At 35.9% G+C, this 15,811-nt stretch overlaps 1 protein-coding gene across 1 annotated transcript in view; it reads left to right on the forward strand.

The window, feature by feature from the left end:
• GPM6A (glycoprotein M6A) overlaps positions 1-15,811 on the forward strand; it is a 42,166-nt gene that overhangs the window by 997 nt on the left and 25,358 nt on the right. The window contains exon 2 of the mRNA XM_009952254.2: positions 14,069-14,225. Coding sequence (XP_009950556.2) covers positions 14,069-14,225 — 157 coding nt within the window. The remainder of the gene's footprint in view (positions 1-14,068; positions 14,226-15,811) is intronic.

Genomic DNA, 15,811 nt, shown 5'->3' on the forward strand with positions numbered 1-15,811 from the left:
TTGCATGATAAAGGCAGCTCAGTGCTTAGCTGTGCTCAAAAAGCAAACCAAGTACCAGGAACTACTTGGAAAACAGATAAACAGAGAACATACTTATGCCATTGTATAGATCTATCTTTCATCTGTATCTTTAATACTGTGTACAGTACTGGTGCCACAAAGAAAGCAAAAAAAAGGATGATTATAGAACAGAGGCCATATGGTTAAAAATTGCATATAGTAGGACACTTCAATCTAGAAAGAGGGTGCTTAAGTGCTGTTGGGCTAGAGGTCTATAAATTCACAATGTTGTGAATAAGGTGCACAAGGTTAGATTGTCTTTCTGTTGAGTGCAAGAAGTTTGAGGTATCAGAGGAAACCTGTAGGCACCAGGCTCGGAAGGAACAAGTGATGGGTCTTCAGCTGTTGTATAGCAGACCTGTGAAGTTAGTTGTATACTGTGGATGACAAAAGCTTATATGTGTTCAAGGGAAGACTGAATAATCTTGGAAAACAAATCCATTGATGGTTTCTAATGACATTCATATTTATCCAGGTCAGAAGTCCCAGAGGCTGGAATAGCATTGGAGGTTATTCTGTTGACTTGCCTGCTTTAACTTTTTTATATTCATTGTTTGAGATAGGCAAACGGAGAAGATATATATTTGATCTGACTTGGTGCCACTGTTTTCATAACAGCTAGAAACAGAATCTAAAATATCTCAACTTGTGTAGTGTTGTATTATCAAAATCATTTCCAAAGCTTCTCTGTGAATGTTAGCTGTATTGTTTGTGGAATTAGTAACCAGAAGGGATAATGTACCAAACAAGTATGTCACTGCTATGCTATATCCAAATTTCTTAGGATCAAGGAAATTAAATGTTCTTGTATAGTTATATATTATATAATCGGAAGTATGTGACTTCTGCTTTGCCTTTTTGACTTGTCTTTTAGAATAATGGGTCTGACTTGACTTGGTGGCTAAGGTTCATTGTTATCCTGAATGAAAGATCAGTCATTTTATTAGGCTCTAACTTATTTTATTAGTCCCTAGGAAGCCATTAGTGCAGAAGAGCCGCACTGAGAAATCAATGCTTTCTCTTCACAGCAAGTTTTCCAGCTTCCCTCTGTCAAATACTTAAGTGAAAAATATCAGTCAGGAGACATAGTTCAAATGCATATCATTCACTGGAAAGGATTAAGGAACTGTAAAAGGTTTTTGTGGTTTTTTTTTTTTTTTCTGTTTTATTTTTGTTGTTGTTTTCCTTTCTTGGCATTTAATTGTTTGGCTTAGCTAGTAGCTTTTTGATTTGTATGGATTTTTTTTTATGTAAGGATATACTAAACCAAATTCTTTCCTTGGCAGACCTACTGGAATTGAAATTTCAGTTTATTCAGTTATGAAAGATGCCTCTAAAGTTATGTCTTAAAGGGAGGAGAAGCAAATATTTTGACTAAAGACAGATGGACCATTGTTTTTAACTGGATAAACTCTGCGATTCTCAAAGAAACTTGCACCCATGATTTTTCTACCTGCTTAAGTAGATATTACAGTGCTTTGTAAACTAATTGTAGGGAAACGAAATGCTTGATATTTTGTCACAACTACTGGTTAACAGTTGGCAGTATAGAAGTCCTATGGTAATTATGTTGCTTTGAAAGCCCAAAAAGCAGAGAGGAAAGATATGTAAGTAGAAACAAACAGTGCAGTGCCTACATTCTTAAAACTATACATATTGAAATGGAAATAAAACCTAGGTGTTTATTGTTCTGATTAGAAAGAACAAGAATTAAAAAAAAAGTAAATCTAGCAGTGTGCCCTACTAAGTTATACTTTTTAAAGAAAATTTAGGACGTTTTGGCTTTTAATGCTTATAGTGCTGTGAAGTGTCTCAGGCTGACCTGGAGTCCATCCTTCTGTGGATAAATGTGCTAGGCAGATGCTGCAGTGGAGTGAAGTGTGTTAGATTCTGTTTAATCATGCTTATGGTTTCTGTCTATATTTTTCTTAGCACAGTGGATTTCAAATGTCATTCAGAATAAAAATCAGTCCCTATCAGAGCTACTTATGGGGATGGTAGGAGATAAGGGCTTTTTTTAACTGTACCTCAACTGTGTTTGTTCTGAACTTGAATAACACAACTCACAAGCCACCCTGTATCTCTTTGTCAATACAGCTACCTATTGCAATTTAAAACCAGCAGTAGAATCTGGTAGAGAAAGAGCATGAGGGCATAAACAAGATGTGAAACACTCTTTAGGTGCCTAAAGTAAAAGCCAAAGTACCAAAATCCAGCAAAGCCATTCAGAAATATCAATGTCCCTGAGGGCAGCAGCAGCGCTCACTGTCCCTGCCTTACCTCCCCTCCACCTGCCCATGGTCCAGGACCCCATTTCAGTCCAGCCTGGGTCTCTCAGTCCCTTGCCATGGACTCACCTGGCCATGGGGCTGGGGCTGCCCCAGCTACCCCCTGACTGCCCTGCTTCCTGGGTCGGATGCTGGGATGGGCCCTGGCTGCCCCATGGGGAGCCCTCGTCCCATGTGGTGCCCTGATGCTTGGGGAGAGATGAATTAATTAAGAACCTGCAATAGGCGTTGAAGTCCCCTTGGAGGGCTCTACCCTTGGGGTTTCAGCCAAGAGTAGCACCACCATGGAACAGAAGGAGTCAGTCTGAGTGCTGGCCCTGCAGAGTGGATGTGGTTCCTGATTCCAGCTCCCCGGACTCTTATCTTGGTCCAAATTATACATACCAGCTGCAGTTCATATTTGCTTTGGAATTACTCCAATTATATTTATAATCTGAAAAATGAAGAGCAAGTTTTGCATCTGGTTTTAAAATTCCTTCAATCTCAGGCAATGTAATAAATTTTCTCAAATTTATGATTTTCTTTCCAAGTTAAAATATGGAATGATCATGCTCGACAATTCTGAGATATTGGAGACATCCTAGAGAGATGGTGGGTGACACAGAGATGGTGCTTTTATAGCAAAGTTTTACAGTAAAGAATGCTCTTTTGCTTGCTTGTTTTGAGGGGTAAAAAAAAAAAAACAAAACCAAACTTGGCCTGTAATAGGGCGCTAAACACAATAGTTTCTAAAGAGTAACAATGATTTTTTTAAAAGGATTTTGTCTCAGAACACTGGATTACAGCCTGACTTGGATTTCTTTGGGGTGACACAGGTAATGCAGATGCCCTGAAGTCTTGAAAAAGTAAAATAAATTTATTCAAATTCATGAGAACACATACTGTACAGATAAGTATTCCTTATGGAGAAAGCATATCTTCAAAAATCACAAAGCTGAATGAAGTAGACTCTTCTCTCTTTACATGATAATTTCTGTAGACTCTCATGAGCCTTTAATAATTTGGATGATTATAAAAAACATTCAGAATTAGCAATGAGTGACCCTTTAATTGGGACAAACTGCTAAATATATTGCTTTCTGAATCACTTTTGTGAAACTTCATTACCCATAGTCCCCGACTTCCTCACTGTCAACATTACCACTGCTCTAACAGTAGCTGTTTTCCCCCTTCCCCTGCCAGATGAAGAAATGCCTGTTAGGGTATTTAATGTGCAAAAGTCATAAACTCTTGTTTGAGATGTGGATTCCTTCAGTGGAGGTAGAGTAGTTATTTTAGTTCCTTGTGATTCAAAAGGATCCTAAAAAAAAAAAAAAAAAAAGATGGTTTAAATTATCCTGAAAACTGACTTTATGATGTAACTGTAAGAAGTGAATGGTTTGTGTTGCCTACTTTGTCAATTTAACAGCTCTGTAGGTTTCACTGAAGCAGAGTAATCTGATTGAGGCAGTATTCAGTTATTCTTCTAATAACTTAACAAACTGCAGTGAACACTATATCTGCAAAGTACTGGATATAAGTAGATTCACTTCCTTAATCACTGATTTTGAGAAGATTCTGAAGTCAGCAGTAATAGATATGAGTGTGTTCAAAGCCAGGTTGGATGGGGCTTTGAGCAACCTGGTCTAGTGGAAGGGGTCCCTGCTCATGGCAGGGGGGTTGGAACTCTATGATCTTTAAGGTCCCTTCCAACTCAAACCATTCTATGTATGGCTATCAAGCATGTATTGTATGAGCTAATTTTAATATTTCTCTGGTGTTTGGAACCAATTCCAGAAGATGTTTTTTAGGAAATCAGCAGCACTAGGTATGTTTGGTGATTTCCCAACAGCATCTTTTCACAGTTCTTTCTCTTTAGTAGATGTGGCCAGTTAGTGCCATCTGTCACATGTTTGTGATATATAGGCCACAGAACAAGGGAATCATGCTCTTAGAGTGGAAAATGAAGAAATCTTCCTGATAGAAACAGTAACTACATTTTCCTACTACAGTCTGAGCTAATTCAGGTCGTTGTAAATTCACTTCCTTTTAAAGGTGTGAAAACAAATAGTAAACTAAATGAAGTTACAATCTGTAAATCTGTTGTCACGATCTCCTCTGTTGGAAGTGCCACAGACACTCTGTTGGAGCCACCTTCTTGCAGCTAAAAATTTCCTTCCTTTCAAAATGTGAAAGCCTGTGTTTGACCTTTGCTGGTAACCTTTCTATTAGTCAGTGTGTAGCCATTGATTATTAAAAGGCTATTATTTGGTAATATACATGTGTGTGAAACTGTTTTCTTTTGAGGAAAACCAAAAGAGCATGCGTAGAAGCTTTTATATCCCTTCTCTTAGTGTTTGAAACCAGTATTCTGAGAGATAAATAACTAGATGTTGTTCTGATCTTCTGCTGTTCTTTTTGTGCTTTTTTTTTTGTGGCTTTGTTTTGTGGCTCTGCAGCAATCACAAGTTAAAAATTGGCACCACTAAAAATATTATTGTTATCTTTAATATTATTACACTAATATTAATAGAATACTGTGAAAGGTGTTACAATGAGCCCTGTAGTAAAGGCTAGATGATATACCATACAGTGTTTATAAATATTTGCATTAAGCCATGTGATGGTTCTGTTTTAGTCATCTACTTAGTATGCAATAATACTAATCTGTTTTTCCCTATACACGTTAGATCTGTTACGAAAGCTTGGCTTTCTTTAAATTTGAACTTAAATTATGTTTTAAAAACTATTTGTATTACGGGAAACAAAGCATGTAAGGCTCTATATCAGGACAAGCAATTGCTAACTTATGCAAGGCTGTGTCAATAGTATGTCTAGAAGCTGCAACCATCCTAAAGAGACCTGGCAGATGACCTGACTCGTTCTGTAAGAAGATGATTGATCTGGGCACCAATTCAGCTATATCTGAGCCTATGAACAAGAAGAGACAGGAAAGAAGTGGAGATGTAGACAGTTTGCATATACTAAAGCTAGAAGGATGACTGCCTGTGGTTGAAGTCCAGGCTTGGACAGTCATTTGTTTGAGATGTATACTGCCTTTTGAAGGTGTACACTGCCTTCTGGTAGGGGTTGTTTTCACAGTCCTGTTTATGTAATAGTGTCTAAGAGGTTATTTAAACAATAGTTTACTTTTCATTTATATACAAATCAATATATTATCTAGGGAGTATGATCTAAAGTTTAGTTTCATATTTGTAAAATTAGCAATAAAATTATGGTTTTATATAAAAATAATTATTTTTAAATTACGCATTCTTAAAAGTATGTTTGTTTTTAGATTTTATTGTTGCATTAGGTCAATTTGATGCCTCTAAAATATCTGAAAAAAGTGATGTATCTGAAAAAAGTTATCAGCAAAAATGTTTTATTACAAAATATTTTGCAAATGCAATGCTTGGAAACTATCGTTAAAATCCCTGAATATTATGACATTGATATGTCAAGTGTAGTTTCTTCTGTGAGTCTGTGGTTATTTTCAATTAACCGTATTTCACCCAAGTATTGCAGAAATCCTAGCTTGATATGTAATACTGTGTGTCTACTGTGTATACTGCACGGCATGACAATCTTGCACTATGAAAAACGGACAACAGCGTTCTGAGAACCGCCTTATTCAAATCCTCTTTTGAAACCTACAGAGAATCTGCTGTCTTGGTATTTTTGAGATTTAAGCTTTGAAGATGTAGTCCAGAGTTAAGCAGAGGAGTCATATGGCTACACGTATATAGACAGCAGTATTAGCACAATAAAAACTAGTTGATAGACCTATATACTTGGTGCTAATAACTTGCTGTTTATACAGTATTTATTTCAGGGACTTACTTTGGACTGTCTTGCCTGATACAATGAACTGAACATCCTTTAGTGTCTGGAGTGCAGCAGGAGCACTTCTGGAACATACTTAGAATTTAGCTTAATTGGAAAGGAATCCATGTTGTGCACTCTGAACAACATGATGCAAACCATATCTCAAAAAGTAGGGACAGCTTTAGGACTTGCTTAAAAAATAATAAAAAGCATCCATTCCTGAGACAAAACACTAATAGGGATGTACTCCTAATTTCTACATGCTGTAAAGTAAAAGTTTTGTTCACTGAGCTCAGTGGTAAAAAGACTTCTAACTAAGCTAATGAAAGTTCCCACCAATAGCACTCCGAGTTCTTGTGACTGGATTCTGACTACATGTAGAAAAATTAAGTTATCTCTGCAAGGAAGGTCTAACTTTGGCCCATGTGTCTTGTTCGTGTATTATAATTTGGCAGGAAAGACCAGAGAGAGCACAATTTCCTTGAAGGATGCATTTTTCATTTTTAAAACAACACAGTTTTCTTAAAGAGAATAGTTTCTATTTCACTGGAGTGGTTCAGTCACGCATAAAATGTAACACTGGACAAATATAGCATGTTAAAGACTAGATGCAGAACATAGCTTTTCAGATCTAGTTCCATTTGGTAGCAAAATGTCCTGACATGACAAAACATGCCAGTACCTGAGAATATGACCTTTGCAAGATTATACAGTGCCAAAAAGTCTCATTTACTACCTCCTCAGCTGTATTCTGTAGCCTAGTATTCTGTATCTGTTAAAAACAAAACCAGTAAGAATCTGTTTAAGTAAAATAGAGGATTTGAGAGGTACCTACAAAAATGTGGTCCTCATTTTATGAAATAATTGAATAAGGAAATTCATAGCAGTGCATGTGAATAACAGCAAAATGATCTTACATACATATTTTTTTGGTCTTTGTCTATACAAATACAGTCCACTACTTTTAGGCAGACTGCTGTATTATTTATATATTACTGTTTTAAGCAGCTCTCTTTCTTGATTGTCTGGAATTTTAGATTGGCTATAATCACTGCATGCCTGTGACTTGAAACATTTGCAATAGACCTTTCTCAGCAGGTGGTTCATCTTCATAGGAAATATATTTTTCTCTTTTACGTGCCTTTAATTCCTTTTAGTCTTGGTTTACTTTATAAATATGTAAAATGGAAAACATATATTCCTATGTAATATAAATATTGCTAAACCTTGCTTTGTATGCCATGCAAAACTAAGATAACTGACCTTTCCACAGGAGATCTGAAAAAGGTAAAATTAACTATTACCATGCCAGTCTGGCATTTTAGTATTAAGTTGTCAGTCTTACGCTGTCAATATTTACTGCGTGTGACTCCAAGTTTACATTTGTAATATTGAAATACTCACAAATGCTGTCATATGCTTTTGCCACATCTTTTTACACTTCATTGCTATGGAAAGTTGCATGGGAGTTCAGTATTCCTAGTGTAAACCACCATCATGTAATTCTGCCAGAAGTCTGCATGTTACTGTGCACTACTTCCAATCTTTTTTTGGCCTTCTTCAGTCAAAGAGGGCTCCAGATTTCTTCTGTAATTAGCAGCTTTGAAAATGTTTCTAAGAAAGTAGCTTTGCTGGAGGTGAGCAAACAGAGCAAGCCCACATGATCAGAAACAACTTTGAGAAGCAGCCTCATCCATATATCATAGTCAGAATTTTGTGGTTTGGACTTCAACATTTCATAATTATTTAAATTCTTATGCTGGATCCTTTTCTGTTCCAAGAAAGTTACAAGGTTCATAAGACAGAAATGTGGTTTGCACTGCTATTGCTCCTCTTCCATTGGCTTATGAACTTTCTACTGCTTTTAGAGTTGCTCCATGAAATCCTGGCTCAACTGTCCCATTCCTAGGAAGGAAGCAACCATCATACTTTTAGAAGATGATGATTTAGAGTTGTATTCTGCATACCTGTAGAGAGTTGTAAGCCACAAATTAATCTGTTAAAATCGATGGGATCTTATGTCACATCAGCTTCTGGTCAGAGTAGAATAACAAAGTCTGGCCTTTGCAGAATATGAGTTTAACTTGCATATTCTAGTATGATGATCTCTTCTTTATATAATCCTAACAGTCTGGCTTTAGTTTTGAGCAAATGGTTTGTATTATTACATACCAAATTTCTTCCAGAAATGTAGAATCAGAAGTTTCTGATTTCTTCTTACGATGTTTTATTTCTTCTTTAATAAAAAAATACTTTTAGGTCTTTGTTGCTCTTATCCTTTCTCTACTGTTAATCTTTTCTTCTTCTATCATTTCCTGACAAACTTTAGTTGAGAATTCTGTACTCCAATTTTGTTTTCTTTCTATCCGAAATTTAGAAGTTTAGACTCTATATTAATCTAATCTCAGAAAAATCCCTCATTGACCCATGCAGACATATACTTCATAGTTTCATTTTTCCCTTCTCCACAGTGAGGATATTTCAGTTTCTTTTACCTCATTTATGTTGCTACCTGGCCTGGAGTTTTTTGGTCTTACTTTACAGGTAGTACATAATTATTAAGAAATCCTTCTTTCTCCCTGCTGGCTGTATGTTTTCCTTCTGAAGTTTGCCTTTGCTTGTCTCCTCACTTTGCTAACAATTCGTCTATGCTTCATGGTACCAACTATCTTCTTTGCTCAAACTGTTTAAGTGAATAATGTCATGAACTTACACCAAGAAATTGTTCCCAGCTGGTTTGCAGGAGAGCCTGAGCACCTCTTTTAAAAACTTCCTTGGGGCATGGTATCTGCATACCCTAAACAAACCATCTTGCTTACAAATACCCCTTTATATCTTGTCTCTCTTCAAAAAACGTGTTCAAAAAACTCTCTACAAGTTTGAGATAGCTTGAGGGTGCAGGATGCTATCTCAGTCTTTTAAGAGCCTCTTAGGATCAATTCTTCAGGGGGCAAGGGGATCAGCATAAAGTCCAGCATTGCTGTTTTACAGAGCAACAGAGATTATGGCACATGCTAGATGTGAACATCAACTATTCGAAGTTCTTTGTGATGAAAAAAAAAACTAATTAAAAGAAACCCCCAAACCCCAAAAGCCTGCAAAACTGATCCACCACAATAGTAGCGATTGCATGCATTTCTCATCTTTCTAAATTGTCTATGCCAGCTTTAAAAAAACAAAAACAAAAACAAAACCAGTTTTTAATTAGGAATTGTACTATGATAATCTAGCTAACTTTTTAGTACTTTGATAGCTTTGGTATTTTATTTTCCTTATTGTTTTTTTAGCTTAGAAATTGGTATAATTGCCTGAATCTCTTTGCATTCAGAGAGTATAGGTACAGTTTGCTGACAATTATGTGCTATTCAGCACCTGTATTACCTGAATGTTATCATCTGTATTGGAGAAGTTACGTTATAAAGTCAGGAAGGGAAATTTGAGGCAGAATTGTAAATGTTGGAAAACAAGTTCCACAGTAATACCTAGTACTCTGGTGGGCTAGGCCAACCAAATCTCCTGTAATATTAGGCTTTTATTGCTTGTTAGGGCTGAAGTGTGCACGTACTTTATTTGAATAAAGAGGTTTTCTGGGCAACATGAGAATCACATGTGACGGGGCAAACTAATGCTCTTTTTTGTTGCTGTTAATTGCAAATAAATGTCTGTAATGCATTCCTGTATTAACCAAATTATAGAAAAAGTATCCCTAACTAGTAAGTAGATTGTTCCAAAGCTATATTAAGTAATTTTGATACAATAATATACATTGGTGTGCATTAGCTGAGTACCATACCTCAATATTGAGGGCAGAAAGTGTACCATGATTAGACTGAAGAGTGTAAATGCTTCAGGGTTCCTACAATTTGCAATCCCTTTTAGGACATAATAAAATATAAAGGGTAAATGTTAACAGTTCTTGGCTTATCTGTTGGGGATAGCAAATCCATTTATTATGTGGAGCAGTACTGATTTACTCCAGTGAAGAAACTTGTTCCACAAGCCCAAAGCATTATTAATTCTAGACACAGTTAACAGAAGTTAGCAGGATGTAATAATTATGAGCTCAATTGATTGTAAGAGTCTCAGCAACAATAACAAAAATGTAACTTGTTATAACACGCTTTTTGTAAAAGCCTGCTGCACATAGACATGATCATTCAACAGTTAATCTTATTCCATCCTGATTTATTTTATTTTTTATTCATTGAATTTGCCAAAGCACCATGAAAATACACAGTAGGAAATCTGCAACATTGATCTGACTCACTGAGAATGTTTTCACTCGCCTCTGACTTGTCCCTGCTGGGATAGTCTACTCTATACTCAGCTGCAACCTGTTTGTTGAGGTGTGAGCATTGATGGTTTCATTCAGTAACTTCTGTCAGAGGAAGAAAGTGTTTTCTCTAGAGCTATTTTAATATTCATCTTGTTGGATAGAACCAGATTCGGATTAATGAATTAGAAATTCCACATAATATGGAATAATTAATGATCCAGCAGCAGAAAAAGAACTAAAAATTGAAAGATAATCTTGATTTAAATCACAAATTGAAAACAGTGATGTTTGTGTATTTAACATTTCTGAACATAGTGTGGTGAGGAAAAGCAGATCTGGAACCTGTGAAACATTTACAAGATTAAGACAGTATGCAGAAAATGTCTTAGATTATTCTGATAAAAGAAAAGGCTTTTACTAATTTCAAGATGTTTCGCATGATCAATTTACACAGAACAATAGATAATCGTTCAGCTTATTTTACCCAGCAACCCTAGGTTGATATGTGAAGATTGCTTGATCAATGAGTATTTCAGGTTTCTTTGAAAAATTCATTGACTGCCTTTTAATAGAAGTGTTTCATGACTCTGCTTATATCATTATATAATACTCTTAGAACAACTGCATTTAGTGAATAGGTATACAAGATTTCTGTTTGTTCTTCTCATTTGGTGTAGCTTTAGTCTTCACCTAATGTGTATCTTTCCAATCTTGTCGGGGTACAAAATTTGTCTTTATATTTTTATCTGTTCTTCCTTTGCTCCTTACCCACCTCTTTCCTTCCATTCCAGCCTATATAAGTGTAAGCCCCGCATGTCCTTTCTCTTTGTCCTTGCCCATCTCGCCCATTGGCTCACATTCATCACCCCTGCTGCCATTCCCTTTTACCTTCTTGCTTGCTCTCATGGACTGTCTGCAGCACTTGAGGCTTTGCTGAAACACAGATGGCAATTAATCTCCCTGAGTTCATCCATGAAGAATCAAATTTTAATTTAAAGAAAGGCAATCTCCATTTTACAAGGCCTATATTTTATTATCGATTATAATTTTGTTGGAAAATCAAAGTTTATAGGAAATTTAGTAGATGCTGCAGAATAATGCCAACTATATCTTCAAAACTATGTATGTGTAAAATGTTGCTGTTGGAATACATTTTATTTTTTTTTTAAATACAGCACACATTAAATGTGTGACTTAAAGAGGTAATTGAATGATTGTTTCATGATTTTTGTTTATACTTTTACTCTTTGGATTATACAAGATCCTTTCTCCTTGGAGTAAGTCTGGCTATTTCATCTTATGTAGTCTGATTAGTAGAGATTTTACTACTTCTCTCTGTAGAGTGTATGAGGAAGAAATTGATTTCTATATTTGGGTAGTGTATGGCTATATATATGGCTATATATATTTTTTCCTTGTGAAAGGAATGCTAAAATGGAAGTTATTCCTTTAGTTACACATAAGGCTGAAGAAAAAGCAGAGACCTTTTAGTATGCTTTTTGATACAAGCAGCTCAGTGGGATGCTCAGCACAGATGGTTTAAAGGGCTGTTGCAAGGGCTGAAATAGTCTCTGAACTTCCTAAAAACCTCTCTTTAGGGCAATGATAGCTTGTAATTTCTACAGCACTGAGCACACAGAGGGCTGTGAGCGGCTGCTGCTGGCAGAACTCCCACACGTCAGCCACTGGTGAGGTCACAATTTTATAAGGTATATAACATAGGAATTGGAAGAGATCTTAATGGAATAGCCAGAGAGTTGCTGTCTGTTTGTTTCTTATAACTTAATTGTCATCAATAATGGCTAGATGGGATCAAAACACCATTTTCCTGTTAAAATTGTTACACTGTCTGAATGACTATAAACTGAGGAAATGGGATTTTTGCAATGTAATCAGCAGTTATACGTGTTAAAGCAAATTTCATCTTTGCATCTTCTAATACTGTCTATAGTGCTAAATTTGTTTCTCTGTTTTGAATGGTTTATGTATCTGTTCTACAAAGGTATCAACTTACCATAGTTTTCACTTAAGTATGAAAGAAAAAGTGATGTAGAAAAAAGCTGAGGGCTTTGTTACTGGAATACTAGGGGAAAACATACCCTGTCTCATTCCCAGAACCCTTCAGTTATCGCTTTCTGAAAAAATTCTACAATAGGTGCCAAAAGCATTCATTTATAATACTTCTCCCACCCCCAATCAAATCATAAGTTTAACTGGATTTTTATGAGACTAATGCAAGCTTAAGATACATTCAGTGAAGTTGTAGACACAGTCATACATCTGAAATACCAAGTGTAAACTTGAATCTGACTTTGGATCTCTTGAAAACCATCCAAACTCAAAGACATTTTAATGGGGTTTTGAGCTTTGTTATTGTGTTGTACATGTAAAACATGTATTGAGAGTTGTCCTTTGGGTGATGAGGAAAAGTGTGATCCTAAAGAAATGTTATCATTAAATAATTCTTTCTATAACAATAAAGTTATTAATCTTTGTCTTGAGAAACATCCAGTTCGCGTAGGTTTTGGTGCGTGTCAAAATTCATCTTGCAAATCCTAATGGGTGTCTCGCTTATTTTTTGTCCTACTTTGTTATGAGCTGTTGCTATCTTGACCGGAACAACATGACTGGAACTTACTAACATCTTTTCTAGAGCTGTACAAATCCTGTCATGTCATATTGGTAAACTGGAAGCTTACTATGGCTAGTTTTTCAGAGTCCAGGAATGAAACATGGAAACCTGCTGAGCCAAGGCAATGGTTGCTAGGAATGTTTCCAAGTTTAGACAAAACTCTTAGAACAGAGAGGTGCTTTCTAATGTCTTTTCACAAACTGTGTCTGTGGGAGAACATTTAGGAGGCAGAGCCTCCTTGAGCCACTGTTGGGCTTCTAGACAGCGCTTGGTAATCTTTGTAATAAATTGAGCCTTCTAGGGCTCTGTGTGTTGCACTGTAAGCCACCCTTCCATTTCTCGAGCTTTGGGTCTGTGAAATGATGTTTTTGAAGCCCCATTATAGAAGAACGCCATATGATCTGACCTTATTACTTCCATAATAACGTGTTTCTGGTTTGAAGTTAGGGATCTCTCTTGATGACTTTATTATTCTGCGTCAGTCACTTTGTCTGTTGGAGAATAAGTGGAAAAATAATAAAGAGGAGAAGATAGCACAGATTGGCATTGCAGCTTGGGAACTACTTGTCCATGTAGAGAGGTTTATTGAAGATCGTGACACGATTATCTTTTCTATAACCTAATTGCTGGATACAATGTGTTACTCAGGAAATGTGTCAGATTCTTGTTTCTTTTTTCTTTTTTCCTTGCCACTTTATTTAGAGGAAAAATAAAATGAAAATTAACTTTTAAATTATTCTGACAAATTATACTCTCTTACCTACACAGATCCATTTTTACATTTTATTAAATTAAATGGCCCAGCGTTTCTTATATCGGTGTTATTTTATTCCAAGGTTCACTCCCATTTTCAGTCTCAGCTGTCATTATACCACATCAGCACTTTAGCTGGCTCCAACATAGAAACTTTGAGACTTAGCGGATCTGATTATCTCACCCTGAAATTTCAAAGTCAACTTTAAATATTTATGCAGATAAATAATTTTTGCTGTTCTTCCTATACAGGATTGACATCTTCAAGTATGTGATATATGGTGTAGCAGCTGCATTCTTTGTGTATGGCATTTTGCTGATGGTGGAGGGATTCTTTACAACTGGTGCCATCAAGGATCTCTATGGGGATTTCAAAATCACCACTTGTGGCAGATGTGTCAGTGCCTGGGTAAGTGGTTAAGAAAGCCTTTGTACTTATGACAATTTCAACCTGTTTTGTGTATTTGTAGTGCCTTGTTATGTTTGGTTTTCATTTCTTTAATATTTTCTGATACTTCAGTTTAGTGGTTAAAAGTCATAGCAAAGGAGGACAGTGTTAGAAATGTTCTCTATATTGATTAATACCTAAATAATTCTTGCTACTTAGGAGCAATTAATTCCACTAGTTGAATGGGAAAGCTTCTTCTCTTAGTTCTCTCCTGAATGTTTATGTTGCTAAGTATGTGTAATGCCTTCAGTCAGGCAAGAAATATTTTTCTTACTAATATTTTCACTGTTATTTTAGAAATCTAAACTGTTCCTCTTTGGGAAAAGCTGACAACATGTCATCAGGTTTGTTGGGGTTTGGGGGTTTTTTTGGTTGTTTTTTTTTTTTTTTAATAGGAAACAGCCCATTATTTAGTCCTATGTTATCTCTGGTTTGGAGAGACCATTCACTTCTGACCCTAGATTCAAAAAATTCTGATTTGTGCTGGGAATTAGTGGAGGTTTCTCATACTAAAATTGCTAACTATTCGAACTGGGATTATTTTAGGATCTCTGTTCAATATCAGGTAAGTAACTAACTCTTTTGATATTTGACTCTTGCATCTAAGGTAAGAGGCCTGGACACTTTAGCTGTTGGAGTGGGATATTTCTGCAAACACCATCAGTATCAACAAATCATATTTTCTGATGAAAAATAAGTGATTAAATGCAGCCAGGTAGATCTCTGTGTTAAGGTACACTTAATGTTATACCATATTCACAATAACTGATATATAAAATAATAGCCAGAGGAGGGTTTCCCATTGTACCCTCCTACAAATGTCAACATTTATTAAACTGGAATACAGACCAGGAAAAAAATATAGGCAGTAGAGAATATCTTCCAGTCACACTGAAGACTATTGAAACTAGTATTTTGGATATCCTGATATTTAAGGTTATACTGAACACAGATAATCTACACATTGGAAATTGAGGAATATGACATGTATGCCATCCCTACATAGATGTAACATGCTCCACAGTAATGCTGCCTTTTCACCTGTTTTTCTTTTGTTCTTTTCAAACGTCATTGTATGATTTTGGTGCTTCAAAAATAATTGTTTCAAAGCCTTTTTAAAATTTATAAATAAAGACGGGGAACACTTTAAAGAATAGTCATTGCTTACACCAACACTGCTTTCATCTCTAATCCATATTCACTGAGAACCTACTAAGCTAGTTCCAATTCTGTACAGAGTAGCAAATTTTTCAGAACATTACTTTTTCTTCACAGCTCCCATCGATACCTGTCCTCAGTATAGCAGCAGAGCAATGCTGCATCCTCACAGTTTTGATGCCCTTGCAGTATAAACTGTAATTCTGTAGTATATGCCTAGAAGAAATGAACAGTTAAGCATTTATTCTATGGTTTATATCACTGTTGTTATTAATGATTCATTAAATTAATTTCTTCAGCATTTTACTTTCCTCATCAGTAATTGTAATGTTTGTGTTTTACTTTAAGAAACCTTGGGTCAATATACATTGTGCGGCTAAGGTTAAGGC

Source organism: Leptosomus discolor, chromosome 4 (assembly GCF_034619465.1).
Source record: "Leptosomus discolor isolate bLepDis1 chromosome 4, bLepDis1.hap2, whole genome shotgun sequence".
Taxonomy (NCBI): Eukaryota; Metazoa; Chordata; class Aves; order Leptosomiformes; family Leptosomidae; genus Leptosomus; species Leptosomus discolor.